This window comes from Hipposideros armiger, unplaced genomic scaffold, assembly GCF_001890085.2.
Source record: "Hipposideros armiger isolate ML-2016 unplaced genomic scaffold, ASM189008v1 scaffold_572, whole genome shotgun sequence".
NCBI lineage: Eukaryota > Metazoa > Chordata > Mammalia > Chiroptera > Hipposideridae > Hipposideros > Hipposideros armiger.
This window is the reverse complement of record NW_017731922.1, coordinates 48070-67620: the sequence shown is the minus strand read 5'-3', so window position 1 is coordinate 67620 and position 19551 is coordinate 48070. Positions and strand designations below refer to the sequence as shown.

The window sequence follows — 19551 nt, the reverse complement described above, 5'->3', positions numbered from 1 at the left end:
TACTGGAAGCACAAGGGATTTTTCTTCACTCTTTACTCTGGGGAGCTGGTAGGGCTCCTGGAGGTAAAACTCACACAAATGTTGGGCTCATTCCTAAGGCTGGACCCCTGGAAAATTTTAACTCTCGAGCTTGTCTACACAGAGCCTCCCCTAGTTCATCAATTACAGTTTAAGTTCTCTTACCCTCCTACTGGCTCCACTGACAGGTTCTTTTCCTGAGCTTTTGTTTTGGGTAAGTTTTGAGTCTCTGTATCCACCTATCTCACCAATTTTGCAGGCATCAGTTTGCCCTATGACTTCTGATGGACCTAAGAAGAGTAACTGATTTTTACTATGTTCAGCTTTTTACTCGTGAGGATGGGGGTGTTGAATTCCAAGCCCCTTACATGCCAGACAAGAAAACCTTCATCTCCTTTTTAGGAATCAATCTGTGAAAGGGCAAGAAGATTTGCAGGCAACGAGTATTTGTACCACAGGACAACTGGTCTCTTTATTAAGGCTGGACCACATACCCAGACCAAAGAGCTTCCTGGTTGGGGCATCAAAGCAATGCAGGCATCCCCTTCTTCAGGAAGGTGACAGGAGCACCTTAAGCTGATCAGAGCCCATCCTCTAATCCCCATGCAGACCTCTATCATTACACTTTTGTCAGAAATTAGTAGTCTCCTCTCTCTCTCCCTCTCTCTCATTGGTCATCAGGTAAAAGCCAGAGGTCTAATGCCAGAATTGGGTCCAAGGGAGAAGCCCAAGCTTGAGCATAAATATTTCTAAAATAGTTCTCCAAGCCCAAACCAAAAGTCTGAGGACCAAGGGAAGTTAAGATTCTCAGAGCAAGCCAACAGGAGGAGGGACCACACCAAGGGTGAGGTACCTACCTGCTCCCATCCTATATTTTAGGGGTATGTGGGGTCCAGGACAGGGTGGACACTTGCAAAACGTAATGCAAATGTCGATCTCTGGAGCAGTCTGTGTACCCCTCAAGGTCAGGGTGTATCAGATTCCTCAGAGCACGGCTGGCACAGAGCAGCCTCAGTAAGTACTTAACCTGAACTGATCCTTAGGAAGCCGACAGCACAATTTTGGGCAGCACAACAAGCAAGTGGTCAGCCTACAAGCTCTCACATCGATTTATTCTGGCACTCCTTTCCATGGAAAGTCGGAAAACAGACTTCCCCGACTTAGGCAAATGCTCCATCAAGAGGATCCAGAGACTTTAGCACTGAGAAGATCCATCTCTCTTGGAACCAGATAATGGAACAGTTGAAGCAGGACAAGTACAGAGCCCAGCCAGGAAGCTGAGACACTGGGCACATCCAAGCTGTCCTATTGGGTGGTCCCAAGGCACCAGAACCAGGCCATATAGCAGATGCCCTCAGAAACAGAGCAAGACCACAGCAGAGGTATGCTACAGCAAGCAGACTTTAATCGAGGGTGTGAAACCAGAGTGACCCAGCCTCTTCAGTTACTTTAACTTCTTTTTTGTCCTTAAGATGTAGACAGGAAGGATGCCTGTTACCTGACGAGGACCCAGAAATCAATGTCCATGCCCAAGCTGTTTTACATGGACTGGTTCAGATCTCTTACTGTGGTTGGCTTGCAATGTTTTCGAGCATTTTCCTTCCTTGAGAACAGTCTTCTCACATTCAACTGTTTTGAGGCACTGGGTATAAGGGAAGGCACCTTGGAATTAAGCTGCCTTTATACTAGCTGTTCCCTAGGCCCAGAACACTTTTCCCCAGGTATCTGCATGGCCAGTTCCCTCACCTCCTTTATCTTTCAAGTCTTTATTCAGATATTAACTTCTCAACAAGGCTGCACTGCACACTGCTCCCTCTGCCAACCCCTTAGTGCTCCCAGTCTCCCTTACGTTGTTCTATATTTTTTCATAGCTCTTATCAACGTCTGTTTTTGCTTTTTCTACAGTTTGAATATGATATGCCTAGTTATATCATGTAACATAATATGTACTGACTGCATCTTAGTATTATGTAAGCCCCATAAGAGCAGGAATTTGTCTGTTTTGGTCACTGATACCCCAAGCACACAGAAACGGCATGGAAAAGGCCCTCAATAAATGAATGAGTGTGTGAATGAAAAGGGAAACCTACGTTCAGATCCTGCCGTGTCACTTCCTAGTCAGCTGTGTGCCTTCGGCAGTTTGCTTCGTTTCTTCATCTATGAGATTGGGGTCCAAGCACTCACCTTGCTAAATTATATATGTAAAGTGCTTGGCAGGGTGCTTGGCACAAACATAGTTAATAAATGGGCCAGGCACTTGACGCAATTAGTGCCCCTCTTAAACTCTTCACCTTCCATCGTCATAAGTACCCTTTACTCAGGGGGCACCATTAAGGCAATTAATGCAGCAGAGCCTTCAGATCTGGGACTGTGATAAAGGGATGAGGCCATGAGGCCATGAAAAACTCAAAGATCTCAGGATTCTCTTTCCTGTGCCAGCTGAGCTGGCTCAAAGGCAGCTGGTCTCAGGCTCCCAGCACCCCCCACAGCCCAGTTACAAGGCAGCGGCAGATCTGGAACCAATCTTCTGGTCCCATGAGCAACCTGAGCCCTCCTTTGAACTACGCTACTGCCTTTGACACAGGCCCTCTGAACACGGGGATCAAGCCCGCAGCAGGAAAAGGGACTCAAAGCTCACCAGGACCTCACAGATGTGGGGGGAGGATCAGGCCACTACTTGCACAGGAAACTCCTCCTACTGCTCGGCACCTGTGGGATGAAAAGAGGATGTTAGGAAACCGGTTCCACAGTCAGAGGTTAGGGTCCCAGGCTCTGGGACCAGCCTGGGTTCATGTCCTGCCTCCATCACTCAGCTGTGAATTCTTTGGCTTCCTGATGCCCCCAAGCTTTAGTATGCTTAACTGTAAAATGAAGCTATTAACACTTTGTAAGCGGGCATTTTTCTCTATACCTGAGTTAACTTGTCTCCCGCGCTTTGGTATAAAAAGCGTTATGACGAGTTTACTCGTTTCGCGCTATGATGAGTTTACTCCTTTCCCGCAAACAATGTGTTAACAGTGCCCACTTCACCGGGTTGGGATGGGGAGTGGATGGATTGAGATATGCTTATAAAGTGCCTTAGCACACTGCCTGGCACCCAACTACAGTAATTGTCGTTTGCTCCCTCAAAGGCCTTTAAACACTGGGTGAGTTCTATGGGACCATCTTGCCAGAGGTGGCTTTGGCCACTGTGAACCACATAAACCATGGCTGTGAGGTTGGAAGAGGTGAAATATAATCATGCCTTCAAGACTGTTCAACTCAAAAAGTCAGAGAAAGGACAGCTTTCTCTAAAATATGAAATTTTAATTTCTAATCCTAACAGTTTGCCAAACAAAACTGATTCTGCAAATTATAATCTTCAGTTGGTAGCCAGAACTCAGTGGTGTGTGTGTGTGTGTGTGTGTGTGTGTGTGTGTGTGTGTGTGTATGTGTATGTTGTATGTGTATATAACAAATAATGTAATTTATTCATGTCTTCATTCACTCGACAAATGTTTCCCAGACACAGTGTGCATGCCTTCCATTAGACCCCTGCAATGAAATACAGCCTCACTCTCAAGGAACTCACAAGTTACGGGGCAGATGAACATGCAAACAAACAATCCCAATGGGATTGGCACAGTATTCTCCAGAAACCTGCTAAGGGTACAAGCTCGGCAGAAGAGCAACTACCCTAGAATGGGAGCTCGGAAAAAGCTTCTCAGAGGGACTTCTGGGCTGTTTTGAAAGATGAGTAGAAGGTAGTGGGGAGGCAGAGGCAGAGGCCATGCAGTTCTGTGTCTGCGTTTAGTTCTGCTCGGCTGGATCCCACAGCTGGAGAGGTAACTGCAGGGGCCAGATTGAGCAGGGCCTTGAATACTAAGGAGCACAATGTGATTCACGTGTAGGTGAAAACCAGGAGTTGGGACTTTTATCCTGAAGGCTGTGAGGAGCCATTGAACAATTTATAAGCAAGGTAGAGCCTCTGTTATTTAGTTTTAAAATAATTCATTTCTGAAGATAGTACACATGCACTTAATTTATAGTGAAAAAATTAAGTCTCCCTCTCCATCCTCTCCTCCAGCCATGCAGCTCCCTAACCCAGAGGCAACCTGGCTACCACCTGATTACTTCATTATGTCTTCTAGTATGGTGGAATCTGAGAATTTACATATTAAAATACTAAACATTTTACTACGAACTACTTTTCTATTATTTCTTGTTTATATCACATTTATATTATTATATTGATTTTGGTTGAAATGGTGTGGAGTCATGTGCAACTGCCTACAAATTACACTCCAATGAAGTAAAGGAGACATTACAAAATGTTAGTTATAAAAGGGGTCGTTCAGTCTGATGGGATTGAAAATTTATGTAGTATATACTCCCTACATCCTGCTTTTCTCATTGAACAATAACACTTAGAAATTTCTGCATATGTGACATGGATGTACCATAGTTTAAATATTTACTATTAATAAACATATAAATTATTTCTAATTTTGTGCTGTTAGAAACAATGAATGTGATGAAATCTTCCCATATACATCTTTCTGCACATGTGCAAGTATTTCTCAGGAATAGATACTGAGAAGTAAAACCACTAAATCAAGAGTAGATACATTTTAACTTTTAAAAGGTATTGCCAAATTTCTTTCTAAAAAGGCACACCAACTTACACTCCCACCAATAGTGTATAACAATAACCATTCCTCCACATCCTTTCTAACACTTGGGTTTTTCAATCTTAATATTTGTAAATCTTTGGAGATAAAAAGTGTTTCTCATTTCAAGTTGCATTTCCCTAACACTAGTCAAGTTGAACGAGTATCTTTTCAAATATTTCTTGACTACTCTATTGCTTCAGTTAATGGGGAATTCATATTTTTGTCCATTTTTTTCTTTTGGGTTGGAGTTCATGCATTCTGACCATAAATTGTTTAATATACATCTTTGTTGGAAATTACTTTCTCCTGGTCTGATTGCCTATCTTTTAACTTTGGTCATACAGAATTATAAAATTTAAATAATTGAATTTATATTTTATTTATGTTTTCCTTTATTGGTTCAATGGTTTTGGTCTTCTTAAAGGCTTTCCCCACCTCTAGACATCATTTTCAGGGCTGCATAATATTCCATTATAGAGGTATACCATACTTTATGAAATTCTCTCTCACTGTTGGAAATTTAGGTGGTTTCATCCTTTCACTAATATAATGCTGTGGAAAATAACTAAGTGTTCAATGGGATATTTTTAACACACACCTTAGTGCCTAGCAAGCTGAGCATAATGTTTCTTGGATGGGGGAGGGGAGACAGACAGAAAGCTTTTTTACACTCACATTCAAGGTATGCTGAAAAATGTGGCCCCACATCAACCAAATTATTGGGGAATTAGCCCTACATGTCTGCTTCTCCTTTAGCCCATCTAATCAAGAGTTGACTCTGCTTCTAAAGTTGAGGCATGGAAGTACACCTTCACCTTCCCCCTAAGAGTGCCCTTCCAAAGGGCGGAACAACTACTTGAGAAAGGCCTTTAAACACATACTTGTGTCCTTATCCTGACTTCAATTTCAGGGTGCTACTTTGCTTGGTAAGTCTTCAGGGTTTACTTCTCAGATGGTGGTGAATGGGCCTGAGTAGATGAGGCAGAAGGAAGAGAAGCCTCATATTCAGCAGGTTGGGCTGCTGCAGATTTGTGAGACCCGGCTCTATTTTTGGTAGGTGCAGTTTCATATCCCAAAGGTGGGGTTTCATTTCCAGCTAGTGGGGTTCCATATCCTGCAGGCGAGGCTTCAGATCCTGCTGGTAGGGCTCCATATCCCACAGGTGGAGATTCATATCTCTCTGGTGGGGCTCCATATCCTGCAGACAGAGCTTCAGATGCCTCTGGTGGGGCTCCGTATCCCGCTGGTGGGGCTCCGTATCCCCCCGATGGGGCTCCATATCCTGCTGGTGGGGCTCCGTATCCCCCCGATGGGGCTCCATATCCCGCTGGTGGGGCTCCGTATCCCCCCGATGGGGCTCCATATCCCGCTGGTGGGGCTCCATATCCTGTAGGTTGGGCTCCGTATAACAGAGGCGAGGCTCCATATCCTGCTAGTGGGGCTCCATATCCCGCTGGTGGGGCTCCGTATCCCCCCGATGGGGCTCCATATCTCACAGGTTGGGGCCCATACATAATAACTGGGTATGCTGAGAAGAAAAACAAATCAGTTATTTATGTTTTAGAGTGGACAAGGAATAAGTGACACAGGAAGAGAACCAGTCAGAATAATAGTAAAGCAGATCCTTTAGCCACCACCAGTTGAAGGCTTTATCATTTCCTGTTGTGGAAATTAACATGAAAATAACTCTGTAGTTATATCTCTGTATTACTTATAGTTGTATACAGGTAGGTACATGTTTTACTTAATAAACTTTGTCTGGATTATGAAAAAAAGTAACACATGCTTAATGAGGAATATGTATGTGGAAAATAGAGAAAAGATGAATTTTTAAAAGTCATCCATAATGCCATCATCAAATACAATAACTTAATATTTTGGTGTATTTCTTTGTAGAAGAATATCTGTTAATATTTTTATACAATCATGATTATAACAACTGTACAATTTTGTTTTTTTTTTTAAGATTTTATTGGGGAGGGCCAGCCGAGTGGCGCGTTGGTTAAGAGCTGGCTTGGGATGCCAGAGGGCCCCGGTTCGGNGGATCCCACATATGAGGGCCAGTGACACTGCCCTCTACAGCTAAGATGCTGAACAACAGCTCGACTTGGAGCTGGGCTACCGTGAGTCGCTGGCAACGGTGTAGGCTGCAAGCCCCTGCTGCAGTGGGTTGCCATGGGCTACCGTGTGTAGCCAGCAGTCAGTGTGAGCGGCCAGCAGCCGCAGTGAGCGGCCGTCCAGAAGCCGGCGACTGATCTGCCTCGCCTGAGAAGAGCGCAATGATGGTGCCCGCTTGGGCCAGTGAACATCCTCTACAACTAGACTGAAGAACAAAACGACAGCAACCTGTCTGTTCCCTTTCCCCCGATTCCCCAGCGCTGTTCCCCTCCCCCAATTCCCCAATAAAAATCTTAAAAAAAAAAAATTGAGCGATTGGTTGAGTTTTGGAGATTTTACAAGTTTAAGATGGAAGACCGAACTGTGCATTTTCGCCATATTTTACTGTTTTACTTCCGTAAAGGGAAGAACGCGCGTCAAGCTTGTGAAAAGTTGCGTAAAGTTTATGGTGACAATGCTCTACAAGAATGTCAGTGCCAACGATGGTTCACGAAATTCCATGCTGGTGATTTTTATCTCAACGACGCTCCTCGGTCAGGGAGGTCCACCAAGGTTGATGACAACAAAATAAAGGTATTGATTGAGTCAAACCCACGTTACACAACATGAGAGATTGCAGAAATATTGAACATCCATCATTCAAGCGTTCACGACCACCTGAAGAAGCTGGGATACGTAAGCAAGCTTGATGTTTGGGTGTCCCTCATGAACTCAAAGGTCATTTGACAGCAGCGCATATAAATAGCTGCAATATGCTCATTAAACATGAGGAAAACGATCCTTTTTTGAAGCAACTGGTAACTGGTGATGAGAAGTGGATTGTTTACAACAATGTGGTGCGCAAATGGTCTTGGTCCCGATGTGATGACTCACCTCAAACAACATCAAAGCAGACATTCATCAGAGGAAGGTTATGTGCTCAGTGTGGTGGGATTATAAGGTGTTGTGTTTTTCGAGCTCCTACCAAGGAACCAAACAATCAATTCGAATGTGTACTGTCAGCAATTGGACAGTTTGAACGAATGCATCATCCAGAAACGTCCAGAGCTAGTTAATCATAAAGGAGTTGTGTTCCATCACGACAATGCGAGATCACACACAAGTTTGATCACCCGTCAAAAATTATTGGAGCTTGGATGGGATGTGTTGCCACACCCATCATACTCGCCTGACCTTGCGCTGTCAGACTTCCACTTGTTTCACTCTCTTCAAAACTCCTTGTGTGGTATAACGTTCAATTCAGATGAGGCTGTAAATCAGCACCTTGTTCAGTTTTTCGCAAATAAAGACAGGTCCTTCTATGAACAAGAAATTATGAAGCTCACTGAAAGGTGGCAAAAAGTTATTAAACAAAACGGGCAATATATCATTGATTGATCTTTGTTCTTTATATAAATGACCTTTGAAAAACATAGAAAAAAATAAGTCATGACATTTCCAACAGCCCTATAGCACTGAATTGTGCGTGTTTTTTTTTTAAAAGATTTTATTGGGGAATTGGGGGAGGGGAACAGACAAGTTGCTGTCGTTTTGTTCTTCAGTCTAGTTGTGGAGGACGTTGCTTCACTGGCCCATGTTGGTACTATCATTGCGCTCTTCCTGGGTGAGGCAGATCGGTCGCCGGCCTCTGGACGGCCACTCACGGCGGCTCTTGGCAGCTCACACCAGCTGCCAGCTGCTCACGCTGGCTGCCAGCCTCTGATGGTAGCTTATGGCAGCCTGCTGCAGAAGGGACTGCAACCTACACCGTCGCCGGCGACTCACAGCAGCCCAACTCCAGGTCGAGCTGTTGTTCACCATCTTAGCTGTAGAAGGCAGTGTCACTGGCCCCCATGTGGGATCCGAACCGGGGCCCTGCTGCTCAGAGCTGGCGTCCCAAGCCAGCTCTTAACCAACGCACCACTCGGCCGGCCCTGAATTGTGCATTTTTAAATGGTTGGTTGTATGTTATGTGAAGTTCAACACAATAAAATTTTTTTTATAAAAAAACAAATTGTTTTACAAAATCTTAGCAACACTTACTTTTAGATTTGGGGCATTAGATTTTAATAACCCTTAAAAATTCATAGACAAAACTAAACATCAATGGACAGGCACATCATGTTCCAAGAAGAACCCAAGAAAGGGCCTGCAGTTTTGAGGTCTATTGGTAGCTTGTTTGGAGACCCTGTGTGGCTCACCAGTAGGTGGTGGACAACATTTGACAATCACTGATCTATCACCTCCCAGGACCGTGACTCGGCAACTGTGGACAGGCACAACTGTTAAAGGGTAGAGGGCATAAAGCCCAGGGCTGGAGTACTTAGTGAGGTTGAAGGGCATGGTACAAGCTTGATGGCTATGCTTGTGTGAAATGGGAAGGGGGAAGTTGGCAAGAGTCTACATTTTCTGCTCGGGCTATAAGCAGGAGGTGACTGTTCCCACTAATGGGAGTTGCCCAGGTAGTGTCCATATTCATATATTATAGTTAAAAGTAAGCCTGAAACCCAAGCCCAGTCAGTTGCTGACTTGCCACTGGATCTCAGTCTGGAAATGAAGTGATGAACACAAACATTTCCCAACCCCAAACCTCTGCTGCTTCTCCTGCAGCAGAGTTGGAAACAAGCTAGCAGTGAATAGATTGTTGCGTCCCTGGCATACTTTTTCACCTCTTAGGAAGAACCTCTTCGCCATACCTTACCTGGACAAGGCACCTCTTGGCTGCACATCATGCTCCCCTGCCCAGTAAAGAAATACAGTCCTGGAGCACCAAGCCAGTAATTTACACTTCCAAGTGGAGCTCCTTGGGCAGCTGAGAAGACAAGGTTAGCAAAACAGAGACTTTAATTCTTGTAAGTCAGATATATAGCAGCTATCAACCAAACAATTAACAGGTCATTAACCATCACCTTTCATGAGTGTCCAACAATGTTCCCAGGATATAAGATAAAACAATATACACCGCCCTTATCCTGAACTCTATGCTTCTTGAGGGCAGAGATTGTGGCTTATTTGCCTGTGCTTATTCAGGGTCTAGCAGGACACCTATCATAACAGGTACTTAGAAAAAAGTTTTCAAGCAACGAATTCTATCAAGTTGGCAAGATATATCCATTAAAGACCAATTTAATGGAAGTGCGGCACAGAAGAAAGCACTTCTGTCTGTCTCCCTCTGCATCTCTCTTCTAAGGACGTTGTGATGGCGTTTGGGGCCCACCTGGATAATCTAGGGTAATCTCATCTCAAGATCCTTATTAATTACACCTGCAAAGATTCCTTTTACAAATAAGGTAACACAGGTTCTGAAGCTTAGGACAGAGATCTATCTTTGAGAGCCATTATCAGCCTACCACACTAGTTTCTGGTCATATGGCATATGACCGGGAGCAATGTACACCGCTTCCAGCCCTGGGCCATGAAAACTTCCCAGGTAAGATCTACTCTCTTCCCCTCTCTGCTGTCTCATGAGGAAACAGACAAACCCAAATAATGGACGTTCTACAAAACAATAAGCCTGTATTCTTTTCAAAATGTCAATGTCATGAAAGACAAAGAAAATCTGAGTCCAGATTAAAGGAGGTCAAAGAAACAGGACAACTAAAGTCGATGTGTGAACCAGGATTGCCTGGATTGTGGGGGGAAAAGTGCTTAGAATCAGAAACAGTAATGGACCAATGATTTGGATTTGAATAAACTATATATTAAATAATAGCAATGTTTCAATGTTAAATTTTCTGAATTTGATAAGTACACTGAGGTTAGATAAGAGAATGCCCTTGTTCTTAGGAGAACATTTGAATATTTAGGAACAAAGGAAATGATCTTTGTGACTTGCTCTGAAATATGTCAGTAAAAACAAAAAAGCATCATAATAATAATAATAATAATGTAATGTGGGGAAATGTTAATAATGGGTGAATCTAGATAAATAGTCCATGAGAGTTCATTGTAATATTCTTGCAACTTTTCTATATATATTTTTTCAAAATAAAGTATTTAAAAAGAGAAACAGTAGGTAAGTTTAAGGTTCAAACTCCAGCTCCATCACTTGCTAACTGTATAGTCTTGGGGAATTATGTAACCATTGCTGACTCAGTTTCCCCAGCTATAAGTTGGGGATAATGATAGTACCTACATCATAAGGTTTTTATGAGGATTAAATAAATTGACACATGTAAAGGGTTTGGAATATTCAAGTGTGTGGTAAGCATTCAATAAATGTTAGCTAGTATTAGTATGTCTAAAATTGAACTTATTATTTCCTCTCCAACTTAGACTTTCTCTTCTAATCTTAACCATGGTTTATAGCATCATGATCCAGTCAATCTTCTAAGCTAGAATCTTCACTCCATCCTTCTGTGTGTCCCGGCACTTTGTCCCTGCTTCTATTACAGCACATGCCATAAGTTAGGATAACGTATTTGCATATGTCTGTCTCTTTACTAGATTGTGTTTGTCTCAACTAGACTGGAGTTGGGGTAGAAGGCAAGGTAGAAAGGGAAAGTGCATTCCAGACAGAGCAAATAGCATGAAGACTCAGAGATGCGAGAACAAGGCACAAAGATGTCCAACTGAATTGGAGTACAAAAAGCGAGAGAGTGAAGGGCATGAAATGAGGCTAGATCGAATAAAAATAAATTATAAAAATTATTTGTAATCAAAGTTTAAAAGAGGTCTTTGGTACATTCATTAGAGCAGTGCTGAAAGGCTTGACAGCATCTCTTTCCTTCTCTCATGGAAGATGAGGACTAACCTAAGAGAAGCGAAGGCAAAGCCAGAGAAAGATGACAAAAAGGCATGCCAGGGGAAGAGCAAGACAACGGCAGCTCCCTGGCCTGAAAAAGAGACTATTCAGTGACATGAGACCAGCATGTAGATGGACAAAAGACTATCAGGTACAATGAATCACTCAGGTGTCTGACTGGAAGCTCCCACTAGATTGCAGACTCCTGCAGGACAGGGAGGGACTGAATAATCTTTGTGTTCCCAGCAGGTAGTATGGTACCTGGCACATAGTAGGTAGACTCAGAAAATGGCTGCTGAATACATGTGTAACTACCAACTGCCTGAACACAGAGGCCAGAAAACCCTGACTGGGTAGCAGTCCTACTTCAATTCCACAAGCCTAAAAACCCCAAAGTGCTTATTAATAATATCTTTATCATGATCGCTTACCAGCAGAGGCAGCTTTCATCATCAATTGGCCGAATTTGATGGCACCTCCTTTTCTGAAGGCTAATTTAAAAGTAGCCTGTCCTTCCCAGCCACCTGGGGATAGAAACGTCACACACTCACTAAGAGGCTGGCACAGCTGGTACCAGAAGGACTACCACACACACCGAGAGAAACACTACCCAGAGAAGCAGGGCAGCTTTTGTTTGGATCCCAACATGAGCTAAATCTGAATCTTAAACCTTCTGGACGATATAGAGGAAAAAAAAAAATACACTTCTGAGGGTAAACACGTACCATCTGGAGCTGCCTGAATGGTTCCCTTAATGTAGTTGGGGGCAAAGACGGGTTGTTCAATGGTACAGTTACTCATCAGATCAAATGGCATCATAAAAGAAAACATGGGATCACTGGCTGAGTGTGAAGTCACAAAGATTACCTAAGAGAGGAAAGATTTGGAAAAAGAGTGGAATTTGTCCATGAATTGAGACATATAAAACAGCAATCCTAAGGTGAGATTTGCTTTGGCATCCTGGCAACCACCACCCATTTTCTTCCATTGTTCTTCAACATGGAAACTCTCAAAGTGCAAATGTTTTAAAACACTTTGAAACTCAATGGTTAACTCTCCATCTTAAGAATAATGTAGATTTAATCAAAGTAGAAGTAGAACTAGAAATTACCCTGTGTGAAGTGAGAAACAATATTCCCCTCTTTGTACCACTGAAGAAATTGGATCCCTCTGGTTGCTGTGGAAAGGAGAGCTCCACATCCTGACACTGCTTCAAGACACTGCAGAAGAGAAAGGGCAGACAGCACATATTTAAGATGTTACATAAAGGGACAAATATAAAGCTCTTAGCACAGTTCCTAACCCAGAGCTAACACTCAATGTTAGCTGCTGCTGCTACTACCACTTTTGAGGAAATAAAAAGAAATTAAATGATCTTATTTGCTGATCCTCTTTATCTTTGGATTCTTTTTCTTATCAAACCTACTTCTATTCTTAATGTTTGACTCATTAATTCTTATACTTCTTGTGCAGTAACTATCAAGCACTGTGCCAATGGAAATGTCTCCTTGACTCTGATAAAGAAGGGAAGGCGTGCAGGGTGCTCTGGAATCCTGACATGTCACTCTCTCTGCCTGCCATGTTCTCCCCTCACTCTGAACCTGAAAAACTTGGACTCATCCTACTCCCACTGATAGAATTCTATTCGATTTTTTCTTTCTTTCTTAGTGATTATTATATTTATTTGTTCAACATTAAGGACAATGTCTGCCTTCTTTGCCACTGTAGCCCTAGCAATGGTGGGTGTTACTAAATATTGAAAGAATGAGCAAACGAAAACATGAATACAGGTAATAATGCAAGCAGTATATGACATACATTACAGAAATGGCACAAAAATGTTATGGCAATTAATTGGAAAAGATTAGTTTCAGTTGAAGTAGTTAGGAATGGCTTTATAGGGAGGTTGAAATTTAAACTGATTCTTAAGAGATTAATAGCGTTTCAGTAGGCAGAGGTGAAGAATCCTGATGGGGACCAAACAGCATTAATGGAGATGGAGGAGCAGCATTAGTGGAGGTATGCAGTAAAAAGCAAATTACATACTTGGGAGCAGTCTACCGGTGTGGATTAATCAACAGTGTGGAAGTGAGATTGGGAGGAATAGTGAGATGAAGTTAGAAAGCCATGCTGGGACTAGAGCTTAGAGATATCATAGGCAAGGAGGAACTGGGAGCTGCAGCTGTCTCAGCAGGGTTGTCACATGGTCAAGGAGGTGGTGGTATATCAGAGGGGCCCATTTAAGAGTTCTTAAAATAGTCCTGATGTGAGGTAATAAGAACTGGAACTAGGGTCGTGGTGTGGGATACAAAACACCTTTTAAGGCCAGCCGAGTGGTTCATGGGTTAAGAGTTGGCTTGGGACGCCAGCTCTGAGCAGCAGGGCCGCCAGTTCAGATCCCATATTAGGGCCAGTGATGCTGCGCCCTCTACAGCTAAGATGGTGAACAACAGCTCGACCTGGAGCTGGGCTGCCATGAATCGCCGGCCACTGTGTAGTCTGCAGCCCCTGCTTTAGTGGGCTGCCGTGAGCTACTGTGAGTGGCTGGCATCCAGCGTGAGTGACCAGCAGCCAGTGAGAGCTGCTGTGAGCCGCCATAAGCAGCCATCCAATGGCTGGAGACCAACTGCCTCAGCCGGGAAGAGCGCAATGATCATAATACCAACATGGGTCACTGAAGCAGTGTCCTCCACAACTAGACTGAAGAACAAAAGGACAGCAACTTGTCTGTCCCCCTTCCCTGCTTCCCCAATGCTGTTTCCCTCCCCCAATTCCCCAATAAAATCTTTAAAAAAAAAAGAAAGAAAGAAAGAAACTAAAAACTACAGACCAATATCCCTGACAAATCCTGATGCAAAAACCCTCAACCATGGGCCGGCAGATTGGCACGTTGGTTAGGGGTTGGCTTGGGACGCCAGCTCTGAGCAGCAGGGCCCCGGTTCAGATCCCACATGAGGGCCAGTGACGCTGCCCTCTACAGCTGGGATGGTGAACAACAGCTCAACCTGGAGATGGGCTGCCGTGAGTTACCGGCGACCGCATAGGCTGCAGTGGGGCTGCAGTGGAGCTGCAGTGGGCTGCTGTAAAGCCACCATGAGTGGCTGGCAGCCAGCGTGAGTGGCCAGCAGCTGGCGTGAGCTGCCAAGAGCCACCGTGAGCAGCCATCCAGGGGCCGGCGACCAATCTACCTCACCCGGGAAGAGCACAATGATGATGCCAACATGGGCCAGTGAAGCAACGTCCTCTATAACTAGACTGAAAAACAAAAGGACAGCAACTTGTCTATTCCCCTACCTAATTCCCCAATGCTGTTCCCCTCCCCCAATTCCCCAATAAAATCTTTAAAAAAAAAACAAAATCTCAACCAAATACTAGTAAACTAAATATAACAGCACGTTAAAGGATTATACACCACAACCAAGCAGGATTTAGTTCTGGAATGCAAGGATGGTTCAACATATGAAAAAATCAAACAATGTAATAAAAATAGAACTGCAATATGATTCAGCAATCCCACTTCTTGGTATATAACCGAAGGAAATGAAAACAGGGTATTAAAGAAATATCTGTACTCCTATGTTCATTGCAGCCTTACTCACAAGAACCAAAATACAGAAACAACCTAAGTGTCTATCAAAAAATTAATGGATAAAGAAGATGGAATATTGTTCATCATGAGAAAGAGGAAATCCCGTCACATGCTACATACAGCACGGATGAAACTTGAGAACATAATGCTAAGTGAAATAACCCAGAAAAAGGACAAATACTGTATGATCTTACTTATATGTTGAACCTAAAAAAAAAAACCCCAAAAAAGTCAAATGCATAGAAGCAGAGAGTAGAACAGTAATTACCAGGGGCTTGGGTGGTGGGGGAAATGGGAGATGTTGGTCAAAGGGTACAAATTTGTAGTTATGTAGGATAAATAAGTCTAGAGTTCTAATTAACAGGCATGGCTATACTTACTAATACTGTGTTTAACACTGGAAATATGCTAAGAGAACAGATTTCAGATGTGCTTATCACATAAAAAATGGTAACTGTGTATGGAGATGACATATTAATAGATTGATTATAGTAACCATTTCACTATGTATATGTATATTAAATCATTATGTTGTACACCTTAAGTATATACAACTTTCATTTTTCAAAAATGGAAAAGATGATAAATTTTCTGTTATGTGTTTTTTACCACACCAAAAAATGAACTACTTGGTTAAAAATGGAGAAAATTTATGAACCAAGAAAATCTGCCAAAGACTTACAAATAGCCGATAACCGTATAAAGAAAAAGTGTACTACCAATAAAGTTTTCTTAAAGATTCCATTATTCACATATCAAAATTGACAGAAATGTCAAAGATTAACACTAGGTGTCAGCAAGACTGTGGTGAAATGGGCACTCAGAGTACTGAGAGGAAAGTACACTGATATCATTCTGTAGGGTGATTTTGCAAAAAAATATGTTTCTATTTATATATTAATATTTTTTACAAGAATTTTTATATTTAAAAAATGTATTTTAAACCAATTTATAAAAGTCTATGTTCTCTGATCCCACAATTCCACTTTCAGGAATATATCCCAAAGAAACATTTTGACAGGTAGGCAAAGATAAGTTTTCAAAAATGGTCACTGAAGCAATATTTACAGCAATGACACATTAAAGCTGGGATGTCCCAGCCATTTATGCACACTAGAATACCAGCCATTGAAAATAGTGATGTAGCTAGCAACTGTCACCCCAATAAACTTTAATTAAAAAAAGAAAGAAAATAATGATGTAGATATTGATACTGGAAAGCATCCTCAATATATTGGTAAATGAGAAAAGCAAGTTACAAAGTAGTTGGGGGTGGTGGGGTGGCAGAAATGAATGTTTTTCCATAGGAGAAAGTGAGGAAGGGTACATAACAAAATGTAAACAACACTAGATGTCAGAATCCAGGGTAACTTAATTTTTTTCCCTAACTTTTCTACAATAAATACATATGGTATTGTTATCTGCACAAGTGTTAGAAATATGGGGGGGAAAACACCTCAATGTCTTCCCTTTTTACCAGTAGAGTCTGGCCCATATATTTCTGTCTTCTCAGCTGTGATGGAAAAAACGTCTCCACAAAACACTGCCAAACTGTGATGAGTTTCTCAAGCGTGCATTGTGAACAGGCAGAAATCAAAATATAACCAACCTTCTCCCTCTCCCTTTCTTTAAAGTAGTTTCTATCCAGGAAGCCAGAGCCCTGACAGGGCCTTCTTTGATGAGGAGAAAGCAGAGCAGCAGTCCTTTTCCTTTTTGAGGGACAGAAGGAGTAGAGGAGTTAAAGCACAAGTACCTAAACCAAGCCCAAATCAAAGCTCTCTCACATACACTGGCCACATAATGTGAGGCAAATTACTTTTCCTTGTTTCTGTTTTCCACCTGCGAAATGAGGGAAATACTACTGATCTTCATTGTGGCTAGAGAAGTTTTAAGTATACGAGGTCAGACAATTAAGTTCGCAAACTCATCCTAGAAAAAGTGCTGCATACCTCACTGCTGAATATCACTATGGTCACCTTCGAAGTGCTCCCCTTGGGAAGCTATGCACCGTCGCCAGCCCCTAGTCCACCCTTCAAAGCAATTTTGGAACTCTTTTCCTGAAATGGCCATCAGAGCTGTCATTGTATTACCCTTGATGTGCTGAATATCATCAAATGTCTTCCTTTCAATATTTCCTTTATCTTTGGGTAAAGAAAGAAGTCACTGGGGGCCAGATCAGGTGAGTAGGGAGGGTGTTCCAGTACAGCTATTTGTTTATGGCTAAAAACTCCCTCACACACAGTGCCATGTGAGCTGGTGCGTTGTTGTGATGCAAGAGCCATGAATTGTTGGCGAAAACCGCAGGCCGTTTTCATCTAAGTTTTTCCACGCAGCCTTTTCAGCACTTCCAAATAGTAAACCTGGTTAACTATTTGTCCAGTTGGTACAAATTCATAATGAATAATCCCTCTGATAGCAAAATGAAGTTAGCAACATCATTGCAACAAGTTCACAAACTTAATTGTCTGACCTCATAAAACTCTCAGAACTGTGCTTGGCTATGATTAAGTATTCAAGAGCACAGAAGGGATCCCATAAAGATAATTCAAAGGACCATAAAATCAGTTTTGTTTTGTTTTTTAGCTGAGCCATCCTGCCACCTGCTGGCAGCTCAGCAGGACTGGGACTTGAACCACTGTTGCTCAGTTTGCACTCTTGAGCGAGCTCTTAACCAACTGAGCCACTCTGCAGGCCCCTGGTTATAATTTTTTAAAAACATGCTCCATCCCCTGCCTACAACACACAAACAGAAAAGCTGAGGGGCAATCCAGTAGCCAGAGTGAGAAGACACCCAAACTCCAGATTAGACGTGCTATGGCACAGAGTCACAGGCACCCAGGGCAAAGTGCTCTGCGCCAGAGCGTACCCAGCCGTCCCCATCAGATCGAGCAATCACCTCCTACTACAAAACTGAAGAACGCAAGCAGAGGTTCTTCCCGAGAGCAAGGGAAGACATACAGCCTTAGCGGCCCATATAAATCTGCCAAGAAAATAATCAGAGGAAGAAAGCGCTGAAAAAAGATCTTGACATCAGCATTTGGCGCTGTCTTAATGGATCTTCCCGACAAACGCATTCACCGCAACCCACTTGCGCTCAACATTGAGTTTCAGGGCCGCACTGCCAGGCGAGCTCAAAGGAAAACGAGCGCAAGAAGCAGAGAAGAGCACGATTATGAGGAGCTCAGCGAGCGCTCTCACCACCTTCCTCACACACCAGGAGACGGGCTCCCACGCTTCACACACTCGAGGCCACACGCTCCCGCCTCCGCCACTTACACGTCCGGGAACACCGCGAGGCTGCGCGCGCCCTAACGTGGGGGCGGAGCTAAGCAAGACGCGCCGGAAAGGGTGGGAAAGCCCTTGATTCGCTGAGAGTTTGCGAGTCGCCAGATCTTCCCGGTCCGGCTGCCTCCTCCCTACTCTATCAGCACCCCGGGCTTCCCCTCAGGCACCTTTCACCATAAGGGATGACGGCCCCGCGGCGGTTCTCCGTGTGGTTCTGGTTCACCGCCATCTTCCTCCAGCCCCTCTTGCCGCCCCTCAGGTGGGAAGGGGCAGGGCCTGCGCCAAGCCGCGGGGCGGGGCTCTGAAACGGTGGGCGGAGATTATGGCGCATGGACGTGTGGTGAGTGGGCGAGGCGGCTGGTCACGTGAGGGGCAGTTGTCGGAGGACCACCTGTGCGTTTGGCCCCTGCGTCCTCGCCCCGCATGGCTGCCACGCTACCCTAAGGTATGGACTTGAGTTGGTCCTGACTGGAATCAAGTTAAAAGCAGTAGTTTCCCGTGCCCTCCCTAGCTCGTGTCAGGAAGCTGCTGCTCTTTGCAGAAAGCGTCCATCATTCCTGCCCTGCCACTTCCAAAGGGTGGCTGTGAGGATCCAGTGGGATATATTATACTGGAATTGCTTTGAAGACTAAAATGTTGTACATATTCTTATTTCCTTTAAACTTCAAGAGTAGTAGCCCCAGAGGGCTTCAAGCAAAGAGACGTTAACATCTTCTGGACTACTGTATTTCATCAAATTAAGATGCTGTCCGTTACAAGATGCACCAGTTTTAAATGTACCACTAAGAAAAAAAGTTGCAAAATAACGGACATGTCATCAGTTGTAAGCTGTATACTGAGTTCAGAAATTTTTTTTTAAGTACAAGACTATTAGAACAAATGAAGTACAGTAGGAATGGTATGAAGCAGTAAAACAAGCACTGACATCTTCTCCATCTTACGTTGGGACCTAAGTGTACAACTTCAGGCAAGACGGTTATGTTCTCTGGACTTCAGTTTCCATATGTGTATAAAAGCATTGGACAAGAAGAACTCTTAGGTTTCTCTCAGCTGCAATGTTTTAAGTTTGCAAAACTGCTCTGTCACTCAAATCATCTCACGTCTCTCCATCTGGGTGAGGTGTTGCACTCTAGTTCCAGCCCTTGTCATTTTACTGGAATGACTCC

The 19551-nt window shown here is 43.4% G+C and overlaps 1 protein-coding gene across 3 annotated transcripts; it reads right to left on the bottom strand.

The window, feature by feature from the left end:
- Nucleotides 1–492: 492 nt before the first annotated feature.
- On the bottom strand, nt 493–18627 carry WBP2NL (WBP2 N-terminal like). 3 transcript variants are annotated; one of them, XR_002121881.1, is made up of 7 exons: nt 18553–18627; nt 12623–12731; nt 12237–12378; nt 11943–12035; nt 9469–9579; nt 5552–6198; nt 493–2727 (listed from the first exon to the last, which is right to left on the bottom strand). XR_002121881.1 is itself a non-coding variant. In XM_019623989.1 (6 exons), the coding sequence occupies exons 1-6, from the start codon at nt 18612–18614 to the stop codon at nt 5612–5614; spliced, it is 1104 nt and encodes a 367-aa protein (XP_019479534.1). In that variant the 5' UTR covers nt 18615–18627; the 3' UTR covers nt 5106–5611. The 3 variants fall into 3 exon arrangements, 1 of the variants encoding a protein (XP_019479534.1); XR_002121880.1 differs by lacking the exon at nt 18553–18627 and adding an exon at nt 18299–18363; XM_019623989.1 differs by lacking the exon at nt 493–2727 and having other exon boundaries at nt 5106–6198.
- Between the last annotated feature and the right edge of the window lie 924 nt (nt 18628–19551).

Excerpts from the sequence above, each read along its gene's own strand:
- WBP2NL (XM_019623989.1), bottom strand. The coding sequence starts at position 18,614 with ATGGCGGTGAACCAGAACCACACGGAGAACCGCCGCGGGGCCGTCATC. Across the intron at positions 12,379-12,622 it reads TGTTTCTCACTTCACACAGG|GTAATCTTTGTGACTTCACA; the intron begins GTAATTTCTAGT and ends TTCCTCTCTTAG. Across the intron at positions 6,199-9,468 it reads CCAAGAGGTGCCTTGTCCAG|CATACCCAGTTATTATGTAT; the intron begins GTAAGGTATGGC and ends TTTTCTTCTCAG.